Raw genomic sequence first — 22,381 nt, 5'->3', positions numbered from 1 at the left:
GACACTAACACACCTGACCTTCACCTGCAAGAAGGGGACAGGTACATCCAGACATTAACACACCTGACCTTCACCTGCAAGAAGAAGACAGGAACATCCAGACACTGACACACCTGACCTTCACCTGCAAGAAGGGGACAGGTACATCCAGACACTAACACACCTGACCTTCACCTGCAAGAAGGGGACAGGTACATCCAGACACTAACACACCTGACCTTCACCTGCAAGAAGGGGACAGGTACATCCAGACACTAACACACCTGACCTTCACCTGCAAGAAGGGGACAGGAACATCCAGACATTAACACACCTGACCTTCACCTGCAAGAAGGGGACAGGTACATCCAGACACTAACACACCTGACCTTCACCTGCAAGAAGGGGACAGGTACATCCAGACACTAACACACCTGACCTTCACCTGCAAGAAGGGGACAGGTACATCCAGACATTAACACACCTGACCTTCACCTGCAAGAAGGGGACAGGTACATCCAGACACTAACACACCTGACCTTCACCTGCAAGAAGGGGACAGGTACATCCAGACACTGACACACCTTCACCTGCAAGAAGGGGACAGGTACATCCAGACACTAACACACCTGACCTTCACCTGCAAGAAGGGGACAGGTACATCCAGACACTAACACACCTGACCTTCACCTGCAAGAAGGGGACAGGTACATCCAGACACTAACACACCTGACCTTCACCTGCAAGAAGGGGACAGGTACATCCAGACACTGAGACACCTGACCTTCACCTGCAAGAAGGGGACAGGTACATCCAGACACTAACACACCTGACCTTCACCTGCAAGAAGGGGACAGGTACATCCAGACACTAACACACCTGACCTTCACCTGCAAGAAGGGGACAGGTACATCCAGACACTGACACACCTTCACCTGCAAGAAGGGGACAGGTACATCCAGACACTAACACACCTGACCTTCACCTGCAAGAAGGGGACAGGTACATCCAGACACTAACACACCTGACCTTCACCTGCAAGAAGGGGACAGGTACATCCAGACACTAACACACCTGACCTTCACCTGCAAGAAGGGGACAGGTACATCCAGACACTAACACACCTGACCTTCACCTGCAAGAAGGGGACAGGTACATCCAGACACTAACACACCTGACCTTCACCTGCAAGAAGGGCACAGGTACATCCAGACATTAACACACCTGAGCTTCACCTGCAAGAAGGGGACAGGTACATCCAGACACTGACACACCTTCACCTGCAAGAAGGGGACAGGTACATCCAGACACTGAGACACCTGAGCTTCACCTGCAAGAAGGGCACAGGTACATCCAGACACTAACACACCTGACCTTCACCTGCAAGAAGGGCACAGGTACATCCAGACATTAACACACCTGAGCTTCACCTGCAAGAAGGGGACAGGTACATCCAGACACTAACACACCTGACCTTCACCTGCAAGAAGGGGACAGGTACATCCAGACACTGAGACACCTGACCTTCACCTGCAAGAAGGGGACAGGTACATCCAGACACTAACACACCTTCACCTGCAAGAAGGGGACAGGTACATCCAGACACTGACACACCTTCACCTGCAAGAAGGACACAGGTACATCCAGACACTGACACACCTGACCTTCACCTGCAAGAAGGGGACAGGTACATCCAGACACTGACACACCTGAGCTTCACCTGCAAGAAGGGGACAGGTACATCCAGACACTGACACACCTGAGCTTCACCTGCAAGAAGGGGACAGGTACATCCAGACACTAACACACCTGACCTTCACCTGCAAGAAGGGGACAGGTACATCCAGACACTAACACACCTGACCTTCACCTGCAAGAAGGGGACAGGTACATCCAGACACTAACACACCTGACCTTCACCTGCAAGAAGGGGACAGGTACATCCAGACACTAACACACCTGACCTTCACCTGCAAGAAGGGGACAGGTACATCCAGACACTAACACACCTGACCTTCACCTGCAAGAAGGGGACAGGTACATCCAGACACTAACACACCTGAGCTTCACCTGCAAGAAGGGCACAGGTACATCCAGACACTAACACACCTGACCTTCACCTGCAAGAAGGGCACAGGTACATCCAGACATTAACACACCTGACCTTCACCTGCAAGAAGGGGACAGGTACATCCAGACACTAACACACCTGACCTTCACCTGCAAGAAGGGGACAGGTACATCCAGACACTAACACACCTGACCTTCACCTGCAAGAAGGGGACAGGTACATCCAGACACTAACACACCTTCACCTGCAAGAAGGGGACAGGTACATCCAGACACTGACACACCTGACCTTCACCTGCAAGAAGGGGACAGGTACATCCAGACACTAACACACCTTCACCTGCAAGAAGGGGACAGGTACATCCAGACACTGACACACCTGACCTTCACCTGCAAGAAGGGGACAGGTACATCCAGACACTAACACACCTTCACCTGCAAGAAGGGGACAGGTACATCCAGACACTAACACACCTGACCTTCACCTGCAAGAAGGGGACAGGTACATCCAGACACTAACACACCTTCACCTGCAAGAAGGGGACAGGTACATCCAGACACTGACACACCTGACCTTCACCTGCAAGAAGGGGACAGGTACATCCAGACACTGACACACCTGAGCTTCACCTGCAAGAAGGGGACAGGTACATCCAGACACTGACACACCTGACCTTCACCTGCAAGAAGGGGACAGGTACATCCAGACACTGACACACCTGACCTTCACCTGCAAGAAGGGGACAGGTACATCCAGACACTGACACAACTTCACCTGCAGGAAGGGGACAGGTACATCCAGACACTGACACACCTGACCTTCACCTGCAAGAAGGGGACAGGTACATCCAGACACTAACACACCTGACCTTCACCTGCAAGAAGGGGACAGGTACATCCAGACATTGACACACCTGACCTTCACCTGCAAGAAGGGGACAGGTACATCCAGACATTAACACACCTGACCTTCACCTGCAAGAAGGGGACAGGTACATCCAGACATTGACACACCTGAGCTTCACCTGCAAGAAGGGGACAGGTACATCCAGACACTAACACACCTGACCTTCACCTGCAAGAAGGGGACAGGTACATCCAGACATTAACACACCTGACCTTCACCTGCAAGAAGGGGACAGGTACATCCAGACACTGAGACACCTGACCTTCACCTGCAAGAAGGGGACAGGTACATCCAGACACTAACACACCTGACCTTCACCTGCAAGAAGGGGACAGGTACATCCAGACACTAACACACCTGACCTTCACCTGCAAGAAGGGGACAGGTACATCCAGACACTGACACACCTTCACCTGCAAGAAGGGGACAGGTACATCCAGACACTAACACACCTGACCTTCACCTGCAAGAAGGGGACAGGTACATCCAGACACTAACACACCTGACCTTCACCTGCAAGAAGGGGACAGGTACATCCAGACATTGACACACCTGAGCTTCACCTGCAAGAAGGGGACAGGTACATCCAGACACTAACACACCTGACCTTCACCTGCAAGAAGGGGACAGGTACATCCAGACATTAACACACCTGACCTTCACCTGCAAGAAGGGGACAGGTACATCCAGACACTGAGACACCTGACCTTCACCTGCAAGAAGGGGACAGGTACATCCAGACACTAACACACCTGACCTTCACCTGCAAGAAGGGGACAGGTACATCCAGACACTGACACACCTGACCTTCACCTGCAAGAAGGGGACAGGTACATCCAGACACTAACACACCTGACCTTCACCTGCAAGAAGGGGACAGGTACATCCAGACACTGACACACCTGACCTTCACCTGCAAGAAAGGCACAGGTACATCCAGACACTAACACACCTGACCTTCACCTGCAAGAAGGGGACAGGTACATCCAGACACTAACACACCTGACCTTCACCTGCAAGAAGGGCACAGGTACATCCAGACACTGACACACCTGACCTTCACCTGCAAGAAGGGGACAGGTACATCCAGACACTGACACACCTGACCTTCACCTGCAAGAAGGGCACAGGTACATCCAGACACTAACACACCTTCACCTGCAAGAAGGGGACAGGTACATCCAGACACTAACACACCTTCACCTGCAAGAAGGGGACAGGTACATCCAGACACTAACACACCTTCACCTGCAAGAAGGGGACAGGTACATCCAGACACTAACACACCTTCACCTGCAAGAAGGGGACAGGTACATCCAGACACTGACACACCTGACCTTCACCTGCAAGAAGGGGACAGGTACATCCAGACACTGAGACACCTGACCTTCATCTGCAAGAAGGGGACAGGTACATCCAGACACTGACACACCTGACCTTCATCTGCAAGAAGGGGACAGGTACATCCAGACACTGACACACCTGACCTTCATCTGCAAGAAGGGGACAGGTACATCCAGACACTAACACACCTGACCTTCACCTGCAAGAAGGGGACAGGTACATCCAGACACTGAGACACCTGACCTTCATCTGCAAGAAGGGGACAGGTACATCCAGACACTGACACACCTGACCTTCACCTGCAAGAAGGGCACAGGTACATCCAGACACTGAGACACCTGACCTTCATCTGCAAGAAGGGGACAGGTACATCCAGACACTGACACACCTGCAAAGAGCCTCAGAAAAACTGTGGGGGGGTTTGTCAGACTGCAGAGACACTTTTTTAGTTGTTTAAAGCGGCATCAAGGTTGTTCGAAAAATATCACTCGTCACCGGCTTGAGCTTCAATATCAGGATCCATGTATGTATTCATCCTTGCAAGAATGGAAGTAGCAGGAAGGCTTACATTCGAGTCAGAAAACAACCTTTTGCATGAAAAACAACGTTGACAATAAATACATTCCCAGAATAGCTGTCCCTTTTTTTCTAAATGAAACATTTCCTTCCAAACCGTCCAAGTGGGGCATACTAGTGGTTCAAAAAACAGGGATTATAAAAATGTGAAATGCCATTAACGGTCATCCTTTAATAAAAAACAACTATTAGGTCAGCAATTATTTTTTGTTGATAGATTTATCAATTTATCAATCTATTCACAGCTTGTTTTGCTTCCTCTAGTGTCTTTAAAATGCATGTCTTGAAGTGTAATCCTCCATTTCTGTCCCCCCCCCCCTCAGTCTCCTGTGAGCAGCCCCCCGTGGTGAAGGATGCTCGGGTGTTCGGGGCAATGAAGCCTCGCTACGAGATCAACACGCTGCTGCGATATCACTGTGAGCAGGGCTTCATCCAGAGACACGCCCCCACCATCCGCTGCCGGGATAACGGCCAATGGGACGCCCCGAAAGTCACCTGCACGAGCCGTGAGTCATTCCCCAAATCTGAGATCTCCACAGTCTGAGATAAGATAATAAGATAAGCAGAGATGGCTACGTGTTGCTATCCTGTGTCTGTCTCTGTTGCTCGCATAAGGCTCCGTGGACATTTCAAAACGTTTCACTTTCTAAAGCTGTGTTTTCTGTGTTTTCCTAGCCGCAACTTACCACAAGGTAATGACTCTCCGGCGCCGCAACAACCGGAACAACGAGCAGGAAATCCAGCACATCCACCACACCAAGAGTCCCCAGAAACGGAACGAAAACGAGGAGCAGAAGCAGAGTTTCAGCTTCTTTCAGAACATCTGGAACCCTTTCCAGAGGGAGAAGAGGCAACAGCAGCAAGCGCACGACGAGGAAGAGAGGAGGCACTGATCGGAGCGTTTGTGAATCAGCCAAACAAAGTTCTGTTTGGTCCAGAGGCATCTTTAGACAGAGGGATGCCATGAACTGTCTGTTAATGGTGCTTCACCGGTACATTGTCCCCCAGAAACACTCCAGGATCTGAACCGTAACACTAGTGAGACGTTAGTTTCATATCTTAATTCTTCTCTGATTATATCGAGTTCCGAATGGGAAGACTTTCAATGGTCATTATCAAGACGTCTGAGAAACGTCAGGTTTCCTCTGCACGGTCCAGCTCGACTCCACTCAATTTTGGTACCTGGTGCTTTTCGAGAATACGTTTTCCGATGTCGACGGACTCTTAGTATCCCATCATAGCTTTGTTGCATCAAACTGACAATAAAGCTTAACTGTGACACTCTTTGGACCCTTTTATACAGAACCAAACAGTCGAACGAACGCTCTTCAAACTGCCTAAAGTGGTTTTGCAGGTTGACATTTTTATTTCCGCAACTCCTGCAAAATAGTTTCTTTCTCCATGACCTCAGCTGATCTCGCATACCACCACTAATCTTATTTTCTTTCAGTGAATGTATATTTCAAGCACCTTGGCTGCGCTTTACCATTTTTGGAAAAACGTATTTATATCGTGCTGTCTCCTTAAAGCTAAAACCAAGCCTCACCGTATCCGTTACAAGCCACACTTTGGACTTTGACGTAGATCAAAATATCAGTTTTTACCCGGAGTATCTGCAGAATAAAACCATACCATACCGGACGTGTTAGGATCCAATAAAGCTAGCCGTAGCTATTGACGTTGGCTTGGCTTTTTAAAAGAAGAAAGTCCCAGGTACTATCCAAACATTTTGCTGATGGAAAACCAAAAGAAAGTTGAGTCGAGCCCCGCAGCGGAAACAAGTCTTGTGTTTCCTTTCTTTCGTTTAGGACCTGAACACATCTTTCAATCTTTTTTTTAAAGGTACGCTGTGGAGCTTATTTTAGTTTGTGATACGTAAAAAAGGGGCCGACTCTTAAAAACATTGATTGAAAGTGCCATAAACTGCACGAGGTGCCTTTAACTTAACGTTGGGAACTTAGAGCACAATATTAAAATACTTGAATGGTTTATTTTTATAAAAACCAGTCCAGTAGTTTTGAAAAAGCATGAATTCATCACTTTAAATTATTATTAAGAACATTTCCCAACGTGTCCAGTCTCAGTTTGTTGCTGCTCATTAACACCCGTTTCCACCAGCTGATTTCCACGTGTAGATTTTTGTACAAAATATTTCAGCTTGAGAAAAGTTTTTTTAAATAAAAGGGAAATGGAGATTTAAAGAGCGGCACACGAATCTGAAGAGGAGATTATTATGAATGTGTGTGTGCTATTAATCATAGGATATATAATATAGATACTATACGAAGCCATAAGAAATTAAATTATTGTATACTTTAAAAACTATGAAAGGACTGTGATGTTAAATAAAGGTCTTGCTGTTTACAGATCTCAAAGCATTTGTTGAGATGCTTTTCATTGACTCAAATTCACCTCCAAATTCTCCTTTCTACGAATATTTGTTGGGTTTTGAGCTTAGAGGTGTTGCGTTTTGCTACAGATCTGGAATCTGTGTTTTAAAATCCATTGAATAAAGGAATGTGAAAATACGAGAGTGTATTAGGAGCATTGTAGGTTAAAACAAATACAAATAAGGAGCCATAGAAGGGCAGGATAATCCAAGAAAAACGTTTTTAAAATGACATTTAAAAAGTATAAAACTCTATTCATTCAGATTAAAATGTTGAACTCAAGTTGAAAAAAACTCACAAAATGTTCAATAAAAAAAAGAAAATTCTCTGACATAAAGTCCAAAATTATGATATACAAAATACATAGATGGAAATTCAATAAATTGGATTTTATTATATAAGAAGTATAAAACATAATCTCTAATAAATTAAAAAGTACATTTGGAGACCTTTTTTATAGTTTTTTTGCTTTTGCCTTGAAACTAAAATAAATGCAGATGTTTTGACACTGACTGTAATATGCGGTGTTTTATTGCAGCGTTTTTCCTGCAAAGCTATGGTGTTATAACCTCAGAGAATGTATCGAAGTGTGTGTGTACATATACGACTTTAATCTCTTGAATTGTTCCTTGAGATATGGATTTTTTTTTTTTAAACCTACAATAGTCCGGATACGCCATCATAGAGACAAGCTTTGTTTTTAGATCCCCTCTTCATACGTTTTCCTTTTTATATATTGTCTGTCAGTGTAAATGCTTTTTTTAAATGTTCTTCTACTCCATGTGGTTTACTGTATCTTTGGCACAAGAGCGTATTTGTATGTAATCATTGTTTCTTTCTCCATTTTGAGTAACTGTAAAAAAAAAAAGTCCTTCATCCTGGTTTCAGTGTCATTGTCAGCTGTGTGTGCAATAATAGGAATTATCATAACACGGCCTGTGTTTGTGTCGTCTTTTATTTCACAAATTGCATGAACACAACCTACAATGTGTAACTTACCATTATTGCTGCATCTGCAACGGATCAAATTCCTGTGATATTAAAAAAAGTTTGCTCGTACAAACCATAAACGTGGCCATGGCCTTACAGTATTTGGATGGTGAAGGGGAGATGAAGAGGAACGACGTACCACGCAGGCTAAGTACCGTTAGCATACCGTTAGCATACCGTTAGCATACCATAACTGAGCAGAACACACCTCTTCAGAATGGCTTTTTAATGTCTGAATAATAGTGTTGTTTTAATATTTTAATTCAACTTTTTATATCTTATTTCCTTTTTAATACCACTGTAAAGTTTCTATGAGCACCTGAAAAAGCGCTTAGAAATTAAATATATTATAACACAACGCTAAGTCACCAGTGCTAATGCTCAGTCACCGGCTAATGCTCAGTCACCGGCTAATGCTCAGTCACCGGCTAATGCTAAGTCACCGGCTAATGCTAAGTCACCAGTGCTAATGCTCAGTCACCGGCTAATGCTCAGTCACCGGCTAATGCTCAGTTACCGGCTAATGCTCAGTCACCGGCTAATGCTCAGTCACCGGCTAATGCTCAGTCACCGGCTAATGCTAAGTCACCGGCTAATGCTCAGTCACCGTCTAATGCTAAGTCACCGGCTAATGCTCAGTCACCGGCTAATGCTAAGTCACCGGCTAATGCTAAGTCACCGGCTAATGCTCAGTCACCGGCTAATGCTAAGTCACCGGCTAATGCTAAGTCACCGGCTAATGCTCAGTCACCGGCTAATGCTCAGTCACCGGCTAATGCTAAGTCACCGGCTAATGCTCAGTCACCGGCTAATGCTCAGTCACCGGCTAATGCTAAGTCACCGGCTAATGCTCAGTCACCAGCTAATGCTAAGTCACCGGCTAATGCTAAGTCACCGGCTAATGCTAAGTCACCGGGTAATGCTAAGTGACCGGCTAATGCTCAGTCACCGGCTAATGCTAAGTCACCGGCTAATGCTAAGTGACCGGCTAATGCTAGGTGACCGGCTAATGCTAAGTCAATGGCTAATGCTAAGTCACCGGCTAATGCTAAGTCACCGGCTAATGCTCAGTCACCGGCTAATGCTAAGTCACCGGCTAATGCTAAGTCACCGGCTAATGCTCAGTCACCGGCTAATGCTAAGTCACCGGCTAATGCTAAGTGACCGGCTAATGCTCAGTCACCGGCTAATGCTAAGTTACCGGCTAATGCTAAGTGACCGGCTAATGCTCAGTGATCGGTTAATGCTAAGTCACCGGCTAATGCTCAGTCACCGGCTAATGCTAAATCACCGGCTAATGCTAAGTCACCGGCTAATGCTAAGTCACCGGCTAATGCTCAGTCACCGGTTAATGCTAAGTGACCGGCTAATGCTCAGTCACCGGCTAATGCTAAGTTACCGGCTAATGCTCAGTGACCGGCTAATGCTCAGTCACCGGCTAATGCTAAATCACCGGCTAATGCTCAGTCACCGGCTAATGCTAAGTCACCGGCTAATGCTCAGTCACCGGTTAATGCTAAGTGACCGGCTAATGCTCAGTCACCGGCTAATGCTAAGTCACCGGCTAATGCTCAGTCACCGGTTAATGCTAAGTGACCGGCTAATGCTCAGTCACCGGCTAATGCTAAGTCACCGGCTAATGCTCAGTCACCGGCTAATGCTAAATCACCGGCTAATGCTCAGTCACCGGTTAATGCTAAGTCACCGGCTAATGCTCAGTCACCGGCTAATGCTAAATCACCGGCTAATGCTAAGTCACCGGCTAATGCTAAGTCACCGGCTAATGCTAAGTGACAGGCTAATGCTCAGTCACCGGCTAATGCTAAGTCACCGGCTAATGCTCAGTCACCGGCTAATGCTAAGTCACCGGCTAATGCTAAGTGACCGGCTAATGCTCAGTCACCGGCTAATGCTAAGTCACCGGCTAATGCTCAGTCACCGGCTAATGCTCAGTCACCGGCTAATGCTAAGTCACCGGCTAATGCTAAGTGACCAGCTAATGCTAAGTGACCGGCTAATGCTAAGTGACCGGCTAATGCTAAGTGACCGGCTAATGCCAGCACAAGCAAACTAGCTTGGTTGTCTATGTTACTCTAAATGGGACCATGCTATACTGTAACATCATGCTGTTTGGAAGAATATTTCAAACTAGCAATTAGAAATGTCCAATTTTCAGAATAAAATCACTAGATTGCTAACTATCTGTTGTTATTGTTACATCAAACATGTTTAATATTATCAATATTACCTTTGTTTTACTACCATTACCAGCAAACTGCTATATCTGTAACCAGAACTCTATTAACTTCTCTTAATGTGGTGTCTCTCTATGTGAGATTTGTTTTACTTTAATCCGTGTTGCACGTATGAACACACCAAGACTCACTTCTATCCCAGGATCCTGGACACCTGAACAAGACTGCAGCAAAGTGAGTTAAAGTTAAAACACTGAATGTCAGTAAAAACACGGTGCTCATCCGGCACGTGTGAAGTTACCGTTTCTCTATTGCATTTGTATGGCACTTTTTTTTAGGGGTGAATTAATCCACATTTCCGGAATTGGTGCAATGTTCCTCACATGGGCATTCATCTTTTGGATGTTCATTTTACTGCGAAAGTCATACAATAAATATACTATGATAAGGTAATTGAAATGTATTAATGTAAGATCGATAATCATTATTTATTAGGGATTTTCTTGCTTCCAACTATGTTTTTAGAGTGTTATTGACTGAAAACTACTTTTTAAAGAATTTGCTAAAGAAATATACACTATGAGTGTTTTTTTGTAGAAGTGTGCATGAATGCTGGCCTGTGGGTCTTACCGTTAAAACAAACGGCCTCCCTAGAAACCAGCGTGTGAACATGAATCAACATAAAAACCCTGACGTCACCAACATGCCGTCACTCGGCTCCGACAGCAGTCCCGTGCTTTGGCAATACGGTTGTTATCCCGTTAGCGAATCAGCACCATGAATGGCCTGGTGTTTCTGCAGGAAAACATTGGTGTGTGTGCAGGCAGCAGCGCCCCTCCCTTTGGAAACATTACTGCATTACCCAGGAACTACACCAGAGCTAAAGTCCATTACATCAACTCTGCTGTCTTTACTTTTAGCGTAGCTGCAGAGTGATTGATCATAAGATGTCATGATTTGTGATAATAGGCGAACTCAACGAGCCAAGAGGAAAGAGGCGGAGGCAGAGTCCTGTTTTATGATCGGTTTTATTGTCCTTTTGTCTTTGGGTCCCTAAGGTTTTTCTTGTAAGCTGCAGGTATAAGCATCGGTCAGATTGTACAGAAAAAAAAACAGGCAACAGATTATTTGAAGCTTTTAAGGAATAGCTTGACATTATAAGAAATACAATCACTGAACGTAAATATGCTCTCATGTTTATGCTAATTATGAAGCTGGATCCAGCAGGTGGTTAGCTTAGCTTAGCAAAGACACTGGAAACAAGGAGAAACAGCTAGCCGAACGTTTTAAAAATGCCCCGATCAGCACTTCTAAAGCCTATCAACTAACATTCTTCTTCCCAATGTAATATGCAGACATTAGAGCTGCTGATATGTGGATATTGTTACCGTTGGAAAGAGCTAGGCTAGCTAATCAGCTGCTGGTTTTAGCCGTATATATTTAACACAGACAGAATCAACTTTGGTGTCAATCTGTCTTTCTGAATTGTACTTATTGTCCATTTCTTTAATCTGTACACAAACACAAGTAAAAACGAAATGTTCTATCTTTACAGGGAGTAAGAAGAATCAACTTTTTTCTCAGGCAAAAGCAGGAATTTTCTCACGTCTTTTGCAGTGAGGTTGCACTCTTAAAAATGTCAAACTATCCGTTAAATAAACTGACACTTAACACCGTTTGCAAACTGTTCAAACTTCCAATAACACCAGTAAAAGGAAACATCTCTTAGTTGTGTAATCCTGCAGCAGACTCTTCAGCTGCTGTTCTGTAAAATCACCTTTTCATTTCCCACCCTGTCTAATCGTGACATAACGTGTGCAGCAGTTCTGCGGAGATAAGAGCGTCCGATAGTCCAGTGGCGTGTCCAATTTGAAGCCACGCAGAGATGACGACCTGTCCGGACTGCGTACAGTGAGCTAATTCCTGATCGACGAGCACTTCTCTGATACCCTTACATGGAAGAACGCTTGGTGTTTTTTTTTCAATGTGTTTCTAACAGTTTGCAGGTTGGCTGCCGGCCCGCTGGGTCTCTGCAGAGCTCTGATAGCGATCAATGAGCCGAACACTCAGCATCTGGCCCGATCCCATCCGTGACCTCAGCTCTCCCTACGTAACTCCGTGAATCAACAACAATGTAGTTACCCAGAAGAGGGTGAATCTTAATCTACTGTTGGAGCGAAGACAGTGTCCCCTTGTGTTTAGTCTTTGCATCACGCGGTCATTTATGGGTCGTTTTAGTCAACAAAATATATTGAGTCCAAACCATTTGAGTTATGGGTGAGACTCGAATGTCTTCTGGACACTTGATTGTGCATCTAGCAAATTTTAAAGGTGGCACGATATCGTACAACGTGAAGACGTGAGATTCATGCAATCTAAACATTTTACTTTGAATCTGTCGTAATGAGTGTTGCAGCCACTTCAAGTTTTGGCAGCAAAACTTTCCGATCAGAAGTTATAACAAAGTGATTCCTGCACAGAAACATTCATGTGGAGTTACGTACCGAGTGCTGAGGTCACTAATTCTCTTTCACGATAAGAAACTACAGTATTTGTATCAAAAATAGCAGTTTTCAAGGCGCTAGATAGATATATGTGGTGTGTAGGTCTTGGTGCTAAGTCATGCTAACATGAAGCCACACTCAGCAGAACGGTTTCTAATCATGCCAGGCGTTTTCTATTTCTGCACAGCGACTGTTTGTCTACATCGTCTTCAGTGCAAAATGTATACTTTATTTGTATTTGTACCACTGTCGTTATGTTATGTAAACCAAAGAGACTTGGATAGTTTGGCCGATAAGACACAGAAAATAATAATGTCTACAGTATATCAAAAAATAGTCATAAACAGAAGTACATTTCTAGATAGTAACATCCTACACACTTAGAAAAAACATAGAGAAATGTTGGATTCTTTCCTTGTTTAGGTGACGATGTTTGGTCCAACACGGTTGTATAAAAACATAAAATACTGGACGGTGTGATGAAGTACAAAGTACCAGTAGTAGCACCTTGTTACGTAGGGACGGAGAAGATCTTTTTTTTTCGTTGTGCAGGGCTTGACTTCCTACCTCATGACCTCAGGATTTGATTCTTTGTGTCGGTCTTGAACAGAACAAGATAAGTGCCCAAAGTTTCCGTCGGACATGGAGTTGCTGTGAAACTCAGTTCAGACGTGTCCGGTCCTTTTCGATTGTCCGTGGTTTTACGGTTAGCTGTGATATCTTCCCACCCTCGCCTTGATTAAATAATAAGAACATTAAATATGTGTAAACTATGTGTTGATCCCACATTACAATGCAAGGTTTCCGTGAACTAAAGCAGTGGTTCCCAACCTTTGTTTGACTCGTGGATCCCTTGTTTCACCCTAAATGAATATTCACCTGCATGTGTGTTGTGTTAAACACTTGGTTGGTGTATTTTACCCAACCTTTTGTCCCGTGTTTGGAGCTCTGGTGCCGCTGCAGGTAGGCTGGCTTCAGATCATTATTTGCAAGGCTTAGAAATCACTGTGGCTGCGGTGGATCACCAGATCTAAATCCAGGAGAAATGTATTTGCCGGTGTTTAGTGTTAGCCGTTTTTGCTTTCTTTCACGTGTCTCTCCTAAAGCAGGTAGGTACCGGTAGATGTAGTTTGTCTCTACCTGACCATGAACAGCAGAACACAGAGTGTACAGCTGATCTGAGCATAAATGATGTTTAACTTTAAATTGCTTTTCATGGTGCATCTCAGGTTACAGAGTAATCCAAAGTAAAGTTACTAATAACGTGTAATGCATTACTTCTTTTGAGTAACTACCCCAACACTGGTTACAACAAACACCAGGGAGGAACTGTTACCGCGGACACCAGGCTTACGAAAATGTGTTTTTAGAATGTTCTATGCGTGGAAATACTATATATTGCATTCCCTATTCGTTTTACGGACCCCCTGCAATCCCCTCAACTACCCCTAGGTTGGGAACCACTGAAATAAAGCATCACAGTTTGTTCGAAATTCCTCCCGTGTGTGTGTGTGTGTGTGTGTGTGTGTGTGTGTGTGTGTGTGTGTGTGTGTGTGTGTGTGTGTGTGTGTGTGTGTGTGTGTGTGTGTGTGTGTGTGTATGTGTGTGTGTGTGTGTGTGTGTGTGTGGCTCAGTGTTGGCCCTTGAAGCAGTACACTCCGTACAGCTTGTGCTTTTTGTCGGGGAAGCCGCTGAATCGTACGGCGGCCTCCGTTGGGCTGCAGCGGCGCCGGGGGTTAGAGATCGGGTATCGAACGCTGCCGTCAGCGAGCCATCCCGCGTCACAGCGGTCGAAGCCCAGAAGCTTCCAGGCGGCGTACATCTGGCCCACTTTGGCGATCTGAGCCCCGTCTTTCTGACACGCTTGGACCGCCTCGTCGTAGGTCAGCTTAGACGGGTGGATCAGGTAGTAGAACCGCCCTGCAGAAAGACAAGGGCTCGTAAACACAATGACACATAACTTCATTTGAACTTAAAAGAAAGAAGACGTTTGTGATGAAGCCTTCGTCCATCATGCCCCAAAGCTATGGGACAAAATACCTCCAGACATCAGGGAGTCCTGCTCCGTGGAAGTCTATGAAAGAAAGCTCAACACATATCTGTTCCCTTTAGCCTTTTAGCTAACTCTTGCTCTGTGCTGCACCTTCTCAATGCTGTCCTCTGCTTTTGTGTTATTAGGCTCAGAGACCAGAGATCAACAAAGGGATGGGTACCGAAACCCGGTAATAAACGGGCCCTGGGGCTCCATTTTGAAAGGCTGTGGATCAGCTCCGATGTTATCTGTATTGTTAACGGTACTGGAGGCAAGGCAATTTTATTTATATAGCACTTTTCAGCACGTAGCGATTCAAAGTGCTTTACAGATTAAAAGCAAAAGATGTTTAAGAACAAATACATTATAAATACATTATTAAAAAGGCATTTCAAAACAAGCATAATAAGCAAAGGGAATGAAATAAAGTAAATAAATAAACACAGCAGGTACAGAATACATGACTGAAAAGGCATACTGTAGTGTGGGTATGGGCAGCTCAATTAAAAGCAGCTGCAAATAGGTGCGTTTTTAGTCAGGATTTAAAAATAGGAAGTGTTTCGGCGGACGTGCACGATTTAGGCAGTTTGATCCAAATTGTTGGGGCTTAATAACTAAACTACTGGAGAAATGTTAAATATATGGGGCGGGGCCTCACAGGAATTTGATGAAATTAGAAGCCAGCAGGAAGCCGGTCTCTTCCCCAGCTGTCCATCAAGGGTAGTGGACGGAGGATATAACAACTATTGCTGCTTTGTACCTTCTGTCCGTCCTAAAACGTAGCAACAAACGCCGCTCTGTCTGGGTTCACAATGTACCGTAATCTTCGGACTATAAGCCGCGCCTTTTTCCCTATTTTTCGACGCTGCGGCTTATATAACGGTGCGGCTAATCTATGGATTTTTACAGCTAACGGCCAACACCTTTAACTCTATGGGCTCTATGGCCGGTCCGCGGACCCCCACCTTTAAGCGGCGGGTTCCAGCAGGAAAAGCTGGAGGTCGGAAAAGAGTGAGACAGGTAGCGCGCAAAAGTAAAAGTGGAACCGAGAGTGGTATGCCGCTGCTGCGGCTTATATTCAGGTGCGGCTTATAGTCCGAAAATTACGGTAATCAAGCGTCGCACACAGTTTGGTGAATATCATTGTTTAATCAAGGGACTGGATGACTGCCGTTTCCAGCGGTCATTTAGGATGACCTGTGTCCAGTTTGATGATCTTCTAGCTCGGGTTGGTGTCAGGATTTCCCAGATGGACACAACAGGCGTTCCCTCTCAGCTGCGGAGCGCCTGTCAACATGTCTCCGGTAAGTTCATTTGCTTTGTTTTTTATTAGCGTTTTAATACGAATACAAAATATTGAATGATCCATGAATGATTGTTTTGTGAGGTAGGGACACTTTCTGCTTTTTAAGTGACTTTATGATTTTAGGCAAAGCATATAATAGAAGTACATTTTGACTTTGAATGTAATAGAATTATGAAAATATGCAGTCTGTTATTGTGACGACCCCTCCACACCACGAGGGCTCTGTGTGTGTGTGCTTACAGGATCCAGTTCATTCGTCTGATGAGCTGCACCTGGGTCGGGGAGCCGAGAGTCAAACCGGATTCGTCCCTCGCCCTCATTCCTCTTGGCACTCTCTTCGTGCCAGCCTCGGGGGACCTATTGCTGTCTTCGCTTATTTGTTTAAATATAAATAAATGATTGTAATGTTGTCGCACCTCGTCTCCACTCTCAGGTTTTGTTGTATGTGACACTTATATTTCTAGAAAGGATTATGTGACTAGGAATACTCTGTTACAAGTAAAGTGAGTTACTTACACTACTGTGCACGATACAATCACCTTCATTACATTATTAATGATGTGATGACCATAAAGAAACCTCAAGAAAAGTATGTGATGACGAAAGAATAAAGGAACATACGTTGGTAACATTAAACAAAGTTTTATTATCAATTTAAATAAATATATACAATGATTATAAATATTTGTTAAAAGCCTGGTTTGTTCCCTTCAAAGATTTTCAACCCACGGCAGGTAATCTATACAAGTTCCAAATGTAGCACAACTGTGCTTGCTTCATAAATTCATTTATGTATTTCAAACTTTACAAAGTTCTTCTGCTGCGTTGGCAGTCTTTGAAGGGAAGGAAGCAGGCTTTGAAGGGAAGGAAGCAGGCTTTGAAGGGAAGGAAGCAGGCTTTGAAGGGAAGGAAGCAGGCTTTGGAGGGAAGGAAGCAGGCTTTGAAGGGAAGGAAGCAGGCTTTGGAGGAAAGGAAGCAGGCTTTGGAGGAAAGGAAGCAGGCTTTGAAGGGAAGGAAGCAGGCTTTGGAGGAAAGGAAGCAGGCTTTGGAGGAAAGGAAGCAGGCTTTGGAGGAAAGGAAGCAGGCTTTGGAGGAAAGGAAGCAGGCTTTGGAGGAAAGGAAGCAGGCTTTGAAGGGAAGGAAGCAGGCTTTGGAGGAAAGGAAGCAGGCTTTGAAGGGAAGGAAGCAGGCTTTGGAGGAAAGGAAGCAGGCTTTGAAGGGAAGGAAGCAGGCTTTGGAGGAAAGGAAGCAGGCTTTGAAGGGAAGGAAGCAGGCTTTGGAGGGAAGGAAGCAGGCTTTGAAGGGAAGGAAGCAGGCTTTGGAGGAAAGGAAGCAGGCTTTGAAGGGAAGGAAGCAGGCTTTGGAGGGAAGGAAGCAGGCTTTGAAGGAAAGGAAGCAGTCTTTGAAGGGAAGGCTCATCCTCCGAGAGTGGGGCGGCAGGCAGAGCACCGGACCCCCGTGTCAGGGCCTTATTTTCCTCCATGCGAGCTCTTTCTTGTTGCGGTCCCGGTAGATATACCACATTGTATCGTATATCTCCGGGAACCCACTCACAGCAACAAATAGTTTATCTTCCATCTTTACAACTGATGAACAGCAGGACGTCAGAGGGAGAACGCGTCACGTGAATTTGACGCCCGAGTTGAAAAAATTGAGCTCTCGCGTTTGACGCTTCAATCGCCTCAATCGCGTGATTCGCGCCGCGTCCACCGCTTCATGCGCGCCGTCGGATCGAATTCGTGTCTGATGGCGTCTGATGGCGTCTCTGCGTTGACTTTACATGTGATCGCGCCGCCCCCAAACGTCGCATCGCGTCCGGTCTGAACGTAGCGTTACTACAGAGAGACAGAGAGTTCCGGAACACAAACCAAAACCACCTGTGTGATGTCATCTGGTGACGATGCCATTCCAATGATGTCATAAATGATGTCACACACACACCTTCATGCAATCACCAACACACTACAACTACAACTCCCAGCATGCTCAGCGGCAGGAAACTACAAAGGGTAAAAGGGAAAATGTGATCAGTTTGTCCCACTTCGTGTCTTTATAAGCAGAATAAATGTTTGTGCTTCAAATGTTTTACAGTTACTAGTCGCCAAATTTGAGGTCTTGTCATATAGCGTTTCCGTGACAACACATTCCTCGCCACAAAACACGATATGGTTGTAACTCAAAGGAAAAATGTTCCGATCGTCACCAAAGTTCACGTGTATATCACCGGTCCACGCCTCAAGACTTCTAATCAATTGTGTGGCATGGAAACGCAAACTCGCATTGTTGAAACTTCCAATCTCATTTCTTTTGACTTCTATTCTGTGCTCCTTTTATGTTATATTTATTTGTATGTCTTTTACTTGTAACTATATTCTATGTGATGTCAGTTTTATGTGACTGTTTTAAGAGATGTCATTTCTCTACTGTGAAGCACTTTCGACTTCAACTCTAATATGAAAGGTTCTCTGCAAATACAGTTTAGAACTCTCATTTAGCCTACTATGTGAAATTGGACAATACATATGTTACATGATGACACACACACACACACACACACACACACACACACACACACACACACACACACACACACACACACACACACACACACACACACACACACACACACACACACACACACACACACACACACACACAGACACACACACACCTTTGTAGTGGGAGGTGAAGCAGAACACGTCAAAGTGGTTCTTGTCTTTGTCTCTCAGGCCGTAGTTCCGGATGCCCGGCGCCATATTCTTTCCACCGCAGGGTTCCCGAGGGTTGGTGATGGGATACTGAACCGAGCCGTCGCTCAGCCACCCGGCGTTGCACCAGTCCAGTTTCCCTCGCCACGCGTCGTACAGCTGATTGAACGAAGCCACCACGGCGTCCTGATCCCGGCACGCCCGCTCAGCGTCGTAGAAGTTCAGGTTGTAGCGGCCGAGGCGAGGGTAGTACGGGAAGACGACACCTGGAGGGGGGACAGGATGTGTGTCAGCAATAAGTAAGAAGTGTATCTCCAGCACTTTTAAAATAAGGTTTGTTAAAGATCTCCTATTATACTATTTTTAGTCATATCCTCCTGGGAACAAAAGAGCAACAAAAATGTATTCCAATTTTTTTCTTTTTTTTTTCCCACAGTACCTATTTAGGGTTAAAAGAAAACATCTTTCAATTTAGACTTTGTTTTATTGAAATGTTTTTTAAATGTTACAGTATGTTCACTGTAGAGCAGTGCTTCTCAAAGTGTGGTCCGCGGACCACTGGTGCTCCGTGAGCGCCCCCTAGTGGTCCGTGAGTATATTGGTACAATTGCACATTTGAAATAAATAAATACATTTAAGTTTTCCGCACTCTCGCGGGAATATTTCCGCAATGGAGCGAGCTTAACTTTCACTTTCGATCGCATGATATAGCCCAGCGCAACACCTTCATCACACATGTTGCCACGTGTTTGTACCATTTTCAGGCAATTTGTAATCTGTTCTAGGAAAACGATGTGATTTTGGATATTTGTGGAGTTAGGTGGTCCGCCAGTGTTTTATTATTGGTTAAGTGGTCCTTGGTATAAAAAAGTTTGAGAAACACGAGGACATCAAGACCCTTTTAGTGTGAAAAGACAGCCTTAATTAACAAATAAACTGTAACGCATTATACTTATAGAGTGATATTAATACAAGAATACATTCACCTTTATTTATTATAGATCTCAGATATATAAAAACCATGTCTACGAAGTGTTTTGCTCAAAATACCATTATTTTCTGACACCTAGTGAGTCTCCTTCCACAACGGGGACACATGTTTATGTATAAAATACCTGCCTGATAGGAGGCCTTTAAGTCTCAGTGTTGCAAACGTCCCCTCTGTGGGACTCATAAAGGTATTCTGATTCTGATTGACCGTGATTTCAAAGTCACAAATACTGACAAAGGAACCTCATGGCTCCTCTTACAAAGATGCACCCTCAGGGTTTGAGTTGGCTGTTTTGTTATTTAACCTGATGACAGAAAGTCTCTCTCTGTGTTTGCTCAGCTGTTTCTCCATCAGCTGCTGCCAGCACTTCTGGGCTTCAGACGCTAATGGCTGCTGTCTTAAACATAATGAAGCTGCTGTGACTCTCACACACACACACACACACACACACACACACACACACACACACACACACACACACACACACACACACACACACACACACACACACACACACACACACACACACACACACACACACACACACACACACACACACACACACACTTTATTCAGTTAGTATGCTCTCCTTGCTCACTGAACACACTCCTGACTTTCCCCCGAGCGTCGCTGCTAAATTTAGTCTGCAGCGCGTTACAGAGCAATGACATCCAGCCAGGCTTTGGGAGAAATGGATTACATGTAGTACGTGGTCAGGATAAGAAATAAAAGGTAACTGTGTTCGCTTACAGTTACATAGAAAATACAGATGACTGGTAAGCTAGAAGGACGACGATGTTATAATGCGTTTAGGCGTACTTTCTACATTTCCATTTTGTTGCACTCTTTTTTTAATGCAGTATAGAAGGACACCTCATTTATTAAACAAAGATACAGTTTTTGCTTTGAATTAATGTGTTAAACTAAAACAGCATTCAAACTATACTATTCTGTTTACCTCAAATATATCAGGACACATTTGTGATCCTAAATATCTTGGTTTCTTCTTTTCTAAGGTCTCATTGAAACACATTGAAGTGACTGTTATTTTCTTTGATTGTTGTGCTTTTATTTATGTCTTAATGTGTGCATGTGTATAAATGTGTCGGTTGATTGTGTATTTATAGGATATACGTACATATTTCTATATATTTTTGTATTCGGGATTGTGGGAAACGGTATTTCGATCTCTGTACACACAAACAATAAAGTTGACTTTGACTTTGACTGTCGTGTCGTCTCACTTAATAAACTCAAGTAAAAAAGATCTTATTGATATTTTTACATTTAAAAATAAATTCATATTTTTGATCTACCTTCCAGATCCAGAGACACCACCACCGTCCCGTCCTCCAGCCCGTCGATCACTTCACATTTATACCTCCCATAATCCTCCAGGGTGATCTCGGTGATGACCAGAGAGGCGTCCATCGGAGCCGAGCTCTGCAGGTGGACGCGACCGTGGAAAGTCCCGTAACTCCTCTTGTGGTAGTCCATGGCTACGAAAACATCCACCTGCAGAACGATCAGTGAGTGTTATTCCAACATCCTTACCTGTGTGTCTGTGTTTGTTTATTTGTTTGTTTATTTGTTTGTTTGTTTGTTTGTTTGTTTGTTTGTTTGTTGGATGAAGGAAAAACGTCATTTTTAAAAATAAAAATCACAAAACTTGGTGTAAAGCTCAAGCTAAAGCCAAGAAATACACTTTTCAATTCTGTTTTAAATCCATTTTCACTTATGGAAACACCTTGGCATTCTAATTTGTTTATAAGATAAACCTACGGTAGAGAGGAAAAGTAAATTCCGAATTTTCCAAACAAATGTCTAACTTAGAGTTTAAACTAGAAATCTGACAATTTGGGAAGTTTGCTTTTTGGTGGAAAATTGGATGAGCATATGTGTGTCTCATATCTGTCTGTAAATTACAAGACTACAAACTATATCCCATTAGCTTAGCTTAGCTTAGCATAAGAAGTGAAACACGAAAGCTAACTATATCTAACATGTCAGATATTTCTTGTTTCATTCGTACAGAAAAAACAAGATGTAAAATTGCCAATTCTGATTATTTTCAAAGTTTTGCAACGTCCATTTTTTATCCATTTCTAAATGTTTGTATTCTTTCTTTATATAGGTGCATTGCTAGGTTTGTGTGTGCATAACTTTTACGGACTGTCAATTAATGCACTAAACATTGTGGTCTTCTGCAGTCAGCAAAGGAAAGGTTACGTGCATTTACTGGCTTCACTTTAGCATGCTGAGCTCAACATATTAACAAAATGGAGATCCTAATTCCAAATGAAACAAATATTAAAATGTTAGTTTGATCTACAAGATAAAACGCAGATATTATATAACTGATAAAGTAAATTGGTACCTCTTTCAGGTA

At 44.3% G+C, this 22,381-nt stretch overlaps 2 protein-coding genes across 4 annotated transcripts in view; one reads left to right on the top strand and one right to left on the bottom strand.

Moving 5' to 3' along the window:
* Positions 1 to 8,201, top strand: part of vcanb (versican b) — a gene marked incomplete at its 5' end in the record, with an annotated part of 48,077 nt that extends 39,876 nt beyond the window's left edge. The window contains 2 exons of the mRNA XM_079659988.1: positions 5,200 to 5,382; positions 5,552 to 8,201. Coding sequence (XP_079516114.1) covers positions 5,200 to 5,382; positions 5,552 to 5,769 — 401 coding nt within the window. The 3' untranslated portion in view covers positions 5,770 to 8,201. The remainder of the gene's footprint in view (positions 1 to 5,199; positions 5,383 to 5,551) is intronic.
* A 3,259-nt stretch (positions 8,202 to 11,460) lies between these two features.
* The window catches only part of hapln1b (hyaluronan and proteoglycan link protein 1b), a 34,635-nt gene continuing 23,714 nt past the window's right edge, over positions 11,461 to 22,381 (bottom strand). For all 3 annotated transcript variants that reach the window (XM_079658985.1, XM_079658986.1, XM_079658984.1), the window contains exons 3-6: positions 22,370 to 22,381; positions 21,309 to 21,507; positions 18,965 to 19,267; positions 11,461 to 14,875 (exon numbers count right to left, since the gene is read on the bottom strand). The exon at positions 22,370 to 22,381 is cut by the window's right edge and continues 152 nt beyond it. In XM_079658985.1, the coding sequence (XP_079515111.1) occupies positions 14,586 to 14,875; positions 18,965 to 19,267; positions 21,309 to 21,507; positions 22,370 to 22,381 (804 nt within the window). In that variant the 3' untranslated portion in view covers positions 11,461 to 14,585. The remainder of the gene's footprint in view (positions 14,876 to 18,964; positions 19,268 to 21,308; positions 21,508 to 22,369) is intronic.

Source organism: Notothenia rossii, assembly GCF_949606895.1.
Source record: "Notothenia rossii genome assembly, chromosome: 11".
NCBI classification, from domain to species: domain Eukaryota; kingdom Metazoa; phylum Chordata; class Actinopteri; order Perciformes; family Nototheniidae; genus Notothenia; species Notothenia rossii.
Note: the sequence above shows the minus strand (reverse complement) of the source record. Positions and strands in the feature narration are given on the sequence as shown.